Raw genomic sequence first — 7,472 nt, forward strand, 5'->3', positions numbered from 1 at the left:
ACAATTATAAATTAACAAGAATAAGGAAACCGACTAACGGTCTACTAAGCCATTTATGGTCAAAGCTAGATCACTATGCTTATTATAATGTGTGAATTTTATATACCGCGTATGTAGTTCCCAATCACGTGCTGAAAATTTTTTCAGACTTACAACGCAACACTAAACAACTACCGCAGTAATATCACTTTTTAGTTAAATTGCTAAAGCACATCTAACAATTACACAGGTCAACATTTGATCTACGCGTGAACGCCGGAAGCGCATAGGTGCTGGTAGGGTTTTTGGGGTCGCTGATTACGATGAGAACGTCGGTTAACCTCCATCACGTCAGGTTCAAGTCATTTGAAGGTCAAGTGGAGAAAAAACCATCTAAAAAATCTGAAAAAATTCATGAATATGTTTTTGAGCTCTCTGAATCTGAATCCGACTTTTAATTACACTTTGGATCTATCGGTAGAGGTCATTCAAGGTTATTATAAGACTTTTTGGGATAAAAAGTCAAGTACGATTCGAAAAATCTTAAAAAAATTCATATGTTTTTGAGGCCAGCAAATCGGAATCTGAAGTCAGTTAACCTTCATAAGGTCAGATTCAAAGTCATTTGAAGGTCAAGTGGAGGAAAAAAAATCGAACAAATCTGAAAAAGTTTGCGGGCAGTATACGACGAAAAAAAAATTCGCATTCTCAGAAGCATTGCAAAAAAAAAATATAATGAATGCTTTGCAATCGAAAGTGATTCTTTAGGGAATTGCTTTACTCCAAAAGCTACTAGACGCCGCAATATTTTGATGGGAAACAGGAGACAGATATTTTCTTCTCCGATGAAATGGAGAAAGCCATCAAATCAAGCCTCTGATTGCTACTTCTGTTCAACTAATCTACTTGGTTATAATTTTCGGCTGTACTTTTATCGTCATGTCAGCTATCGTTTCGAAAACGTTTCCGTTCAGTATTAAAGGATCTTCAAATTGCTTTTCTTTTGTGTGTTTCATTTGTCTCTCTCTGCAAATTCCAACAATAGTCTGCAAGCATATTTTTACCCCAAACTCCTTGATACCTTTTTTCAAATTCTATTAGATCTTAATGCATTCTCTCACCTTGCTCTTCGCTGAAGTCCCCTAAATTTTCGGGGAAGTAATCAATATGAGAGTGCAGAAAGTGGAGTTTCAGATTCATAAGACATCCAACTTCTTTAAAATCATTCAACATTCTAGAAACAATATCTTTATAATTGGGATCTTTGTTATTTCCTGAAAATTTTTTCGTCACTTCTCTGAAGCTTTGCCATGCAGCTTTTTCTTTATCCGTCATTAGTCTTTCAAATTCCTCATTTTTTAGCATCTCTCTTATCTGAGGTCCCGTAAAAACACCCTCATTTATTTTACTTTCAGAAAGCGATGGACACATTTGAAAGATGTGCATGAAAGCGTCACTTTGATTTCTGCTCATTGCTTTAACAAATTGCTTTACAAGGCCTAATTTGATGTGCAATGGCGGGAGAAGAACTTTTTGTGTTGGTATCAAACTTTCTCTTGAGACATTTTTGCTGCCTGGAGTGAAATTTATTCTAGGAGGCCAAACTTTTCTCACATAGTGTTCATCTCGAGCTCGACTATTCCACTCGCAAAGAAAGCAAGGATATGACGTGAATCCTTTTTGAAGACCAAGCATGATAGTAGTTATCTTCAGATCGCCACAAATCTCCCATTTATGTTTATCATATTTCAATTTTTATAATAACAAACGCAAATCATGATATTCTTCGTTCATTACAACAGAATGAGCAACAGGTAAAGGGGCATATACATTCCCATTGTGAAGCAAGATACCTTTCAGACTTCTTGTCGAGGAATCTATGAAAAGACGCCAATGGTAAGGTATGTATTCAATGTCAAATTTCTCAACCAAACCTTTGATATCACTGCAGTAAATGAAGTTACTTGTCTTTGTAAAAAACTTCCTAAATGGTTTGTCTCTTGAACGGTAATATATAACGTGCGTTCCAGAAGCCAAGCATTTATTTTCTTTAAGTCTCGATGCTAACAGTTCGGAACTTTCCTTTGAAAGACCCAAATCTCGACAAAGATCACTTAAAACAGGTTGGGAAATATTTCCTTGATTTGTATTGCATTCATCTTCTGAATCTGATGAAATATTGAGAGTTTCGATTTCTTCTTCTTCAGATGAATGGAAGGATTGATTTAGCATTTGCGCATCGCCAGTTGTATAGTCTACATGAGTCACAACTTCTTGTTCACTTGTTTCTATATCCATGCTATCGTCATTCGATTCTGCATTAATAAATACAGGAAAAGTTACCGATGCTACGCGAGGATAAGTGATCGATGTTTTATTATTACGATTATAACCAAGTAGAGTAGTAGAACAGAAGTAGCAATCAGAGACGTGATTTGATGGCTTTCTCCACTTCATCGGAGAAGAAAATATCTGTCTCCTTGTTCCCATCAAAATATTGCGGCATCTACTACAGACAACTTTTGGAGTAAAGCAATTCCCAAATGAATCACTTTTGATTGCAAAGCATTCATTATATTTTTTTTGCAATATTTCTGATAATGCGAATTTATTTTTAGTCGTATACTGCCCGCAAACAACACAAAAGATGTCCGGGTTGTTTCTGCAAGGACTTTGACTTGTAGCATTTGACTCTACAGAGGCCAAGTTTCCCACCAATGTAGAGCTACGGTCGCATGATGACGACGGCTGCGGGCCCGCTTTCCCACCCTGACCAGCCGCCGATACTGGGGTATCCCTCCCCTGCATCGAAACATTTTTCTGTGATTGCCATGACGGCATCAACGCCTTAACCCAGGCACTTCGCCGGATAGTGGCATAACTCCGTTGCCCACCGTCACCACGTGGAGGTGTCCTGGGTGCAACCACACATTAATTTGTTATTGTAATGCATTGAGATGTACAGAATTGTATAATATAAGTATTTAAAGTTAAAAATTTTTCCACCAAAAACCTTCATCCTGATATGATAAAACTTCAAGTGAAGGAAACCAAGGACACCTCGAAAACATACGTATGAATTTTTCCAGATGTGTTCGATGCCTTTTCCTCCACTTGACCTTCAAATGACCTTGAACCTGACCTTATGAAGGTTAACTGACTTCAGATTCTGATTTACTGGCCTCCAAAACATATTCATGAATTTTTTCAGATTCTTCAGATGGTTTTTTCTCCACTTGACCTTCAAATGACTTGAACCTGACGTGATGGAGGTTAAACAACGTTCTCATCGTAATCAGCGACCCCAAAAACCCCACCAGCACCTATGCGCTTCCGTCGTTCACGCGTAGATCAAATGTTGACCTGTGTTATTTGATGCTTCTATATAGCATCTTATTAGATCTTTAATAATATGTTGAAAGACATATATTAAAATTTTGACAATCTAAATGTTAAAGTAATGATGAATCTAAATAATAATTGTTAGATGTGCTTTAACAATTTAACAAAAAAGTGATATTACTGCGGTAGTTGTTTAGTGTTGCGTTGTAAGTCTGAAAAAATTTTCGGCACGTGATTGGGAACTACATACGCGGTATATAAAATTCACACATTATAATAAGCATAGTGATCTAGCTTTGACCGTAAATGGCTTAGTAGACCGTTAGTCGGTTTCCTTATTCTTGTTAAAAAAATTTATCTAAAAAAATCGGTGTTTTTTGGATATTTTTTAAAAAAAGTAGTGTAAAATGACGTTTTTCGAGAATTTCGCATACGCCATTCGAAAGAGCGACCCCGAAAATAGTAGGATATGGTCATCTCGATTTTTTTACATTTTTACTTTGCAAGTACCATCACGCTGAATTCCGTGTGCAAATTCTGCACATTTGGGCGTTGAAGGGTTAAGTAGTATAAGATTAATGTCGTTAAACGATAATGAAAGAGTTTACCTTATGATTGAATAATCGCGTAATAACTGCTACTAAAATGCAATACACGATACCGCGTCAGTATAATACTTCAGTTTTCACTAACCTTTTAATAGACTTACTTGATTAATAGTACACTAGGTATGTAGACTCTTTGTCCGTAGTTGGCTGACGTCACCAGGCTGGAACGCGATCAACAGGCCCAGGGCGACAAGAGATAAGAATGACTAGCTGCGATGTTGATGTTACGGCTGCAGATAACGCGCGCTTATCTCACGAACGCGCACTGACAGGTTCGATGCGGACAAAGGATAGGATAATATATTGCAATGAATGAGTCTTCAAAGTTAATTAATAGTTAATTAAATGGATATATTTTCATATAAAGATACAAAATATTAAGTATAACTAAAAGTAGATATAGTACACCGATTCAGACTCATGGGGCAATGAGGGGGGGTGAGGTGCGCGGGGAAGAACTAAACAATAAAGTGTAAGAGTTGTTTAACAAGTTCTTTGGTAATATTCTTTAGTTATATTGTAATATAAATGTTGATGTCAATCAACGATAATCGCTAATGATGAATATAAATTGTATTTAATAGAATTAAGTAATTATAAGTAGTATTAGTTGATTAACAATCGTATGGAATATAAAATTAATTAAAACTCGTGATGTAATCACTTACAGTGTAGGATGTACAATAAAATTAATTATTAAATTGAATGGAGTTGGATATTGAAGGAATTTGACGCCTCTGATGAAGCGGAGTAACTCGGAGAGAGAATATGCACTAAGCAAGGATTGACGGCTACACTTGAACACGTCTTGACAGTAAGAGATCCGGAGTTGAACTGAAGGGCCGGCGGAGCCAGTGCTGCCAGATGGTCCGCATGAATATCCCCTAAATGTATTTTATTTAGCCCTAAAAATCCCCTAAAAATCTTCTACCAAAATCTCCTAAAATCCCCTAAACTTTCAAAATAGCTCCTGATCATAGTTAGCATTTCAAAAATCGATTCTGATAAAAACTAAAAAATGAACGAATTTATAAGGATATTTATAATTTCATTAGTCACCTAATAGATCCGTTCATCTTCAATCATCATCTCAAGGTACAGAATCAAGATTCAGAGTATTGATTATATATAACTTTTTCTCTAGAACAAAAACTTGATAAGTGGAAATATATATATATATATATATATATATATATATATATATGAATAGTTGTTGCTTGAAATCTCCAAAAAATTATTGCATTTAAAATAAAGTTGAAGTTAAAAGTTTGTTCGGGTTGCTTGAAATCTCAACAAATTTTAGAAATTAAAATAAAATAGGTATACTCGTATATTTATGCGTTAAAAGAGAAGAATGCGAAGCTTCTGAGTGCATATAACGCGAACAGACTTTATTGAATCGAAGATGTTGAGTGCAAAAAGTGCAAGCAACGCGAACAGACTATCGACTCCTTGTAGTATACATATTTGCGCCCTCTTTTATCAATAGACTGCATTTAAGGGGAATTACTATGAATGAGATAGTCTATTCATTCTTGAGAATTATTTATAATTTAATAACAAGAGTGTACGAAGTTCTATTTTTAGAAGTGAAAACTAAAATGCCAAAAAAAAGTGAGAAAATATGTACTAAAGTACATAAAAGATTGGGAGTTAGAACCAATTTTTAAAGGTTAGTTTCACAATAAATTTAATCTAATCAATTAAATAATTACTAAACAGAAAAGTCGATATAATCTAAATTCAATACAATTTTAACAATACTTCGTTTTAAAAAGTTAATCACTTTTATTCTTTAATTATATAGATTGGTTAAAACCGTCATTAGATGGAAATTCGAGCAAAGCGTTTTGTGCCTTTTGTAGTACAATTCTCAATGCGCACAAAAAAGGACTGATCGAACATGCTACATCGAAGAAACACAAGAATTGTATAAAAGCTCGAAATATCATTTTTCAATTACCAAAACTTGATAAATTTGCGAAAATGACTTTAACGGAAAAACGAAAGGTAGCTGAGTTGAAAATTGCTGTTTATGTGGCAGAACATTTCTCCATAAAAGCTGTCGACCATCTCGCTGTTCTGATCAAACAGCTTGACAAGGATTCTGAAATCCTACAAAATATAAAACTGCATCGGACGAAATGTTCAGCTCTAATCAAAAATATTCTATCACCATGTATTGTGCAAGATCTTCTCGAGGACATTGGAAATTCGAATTATTCATTAATTATCGATGAATCTATGACGAAACATGATAAAAGTCCTCTGTCTCATGATTCGATATTTCAGTCAGTCAAAGAAAAAGATTGTAACAACTTTTTATCGCTTGATTGAAATGACAGCAGGTACCTCTGATGCTATAGTAGAAGCCATCTTGCAGCAATTGAAACGTGATAATCTGAAGACGGAGAAGCTCTTAGGTCTAGGAGTTGATGGAGCCAGTGTAAACGTTGGTATACATCATTCGGTAACGACGATATTGCGGAATATCAATCCCGATCTTATTGTGATCAAGTGTATTTGTCGTTCATTACATCTCGCAGCTGAAGAAGCTTGTAAAGTCTTGCCAAGACATCTTGATTTTATGGTACGCGAAACACATACATGGTTCTCCGTTAGTAGTAAACGTCAACTCGAATATGCAAACATTTTTCGTACTCTCAATAATAATATACCTAAAAAGATTGTTAAGCTATCAAACACTCGATGGTTAGTGAGGCTCCAGGCTATTAATGCTATTCTCGATCAATGGGATGAACTACAGCTACATTTTAAAATTACAGCAAGTAACAAAGAACGCTGTTATACAGCTTTTCAACTACATAGCATGTTCTCAACGCCTGAGAATAAATTGTATTTGAATTTTGTCAGTTCGACTCTGCAAAACATCGTGAAGCTAAACAAATTATTTTAATATGATTTTACTGATCCGGTTAAATTGTTTAAAGATTTGAATGATTCTATATATTCACTTCTTCAAATGGTCGTCATTCCGTCGCAACTAAAAAAAATATCGCAATATGATTTTGCAAAATTCGAATTCAAACGTTTTTGTATGTCTATCGAGTGCATCAATTTTGGGTACGAGTTTAACATTTTAGCTGCTAACATCCATCAAAGCTTAGTTGTGCAAGTTAAAGAACGTTGTAGAGATTTTTTTGTTTACTTTAATATCAGAACTACAAAAGAGAATTCCTGATAATATAAAAATACTTAATGAAATATCAATATTTGCGCCGAAATTCGCATCGTCACAGGTAAAACCCGATATCACAAATATTGTTAGCAAATTCAAACGTAATCTGTGTAATAATATTGATTTAACTGTGACTGAATGGAATTTGCTTCATAGAGCCGAAGTTACCGAACTTGTCTGTACTGAAAAGTATTGGATCGAACTCAACGAGCTTGTAGATGCAGGAAGAAATAAAAAATTTGGAAATATAACACAGCTAGTTCTCGGACTGCTTAGTCTACCCTTCTCAAATGCAGCAGTCGAACGCGCATTTTCTATAGTAAATATTGTCAAAGACAAACTAC

At 35.0% G+C, this 7,472-nt stretch overlaps 1 protein-coding gene across 1 annotated transcript; it reads left to right on the forward strand.

The window, feature by feature from the left end:
• Window positions 1-6,267: 6,267 nt before the first annotated feature.
• On the forward strand, window positions 6,268-6,846 carry LOC108779146 (uncharacterized). The gene has a single exon (XM_018546516.1). It carries the CDS (start codon window positions 6,268-6,270, stop codon window positions 6,844-6,846), a length of 579 nt encoding a protein of 192 aa, XP_018402018.1.
• Window positions 6,847-7,472: the final 626 nt, after the last annotated feature.

Source organism: Cyphomyrmex costatus, unplaced genomic scaffold, assembly GCF_001594065.2.
Source record: "Cyphomyrmex costatus isolate MS0001 unplaced genomic scaffold, Ccosl1.0 scaffold550, whole genome shotgun sequence".
NCBI classification, from domain to species: Eukaryota; Metazoa; Arthropoda; class Insecta; order Hymenoptera; family Formicidae; genus Cyphomyrmex; species Cyphomyrmex costatus.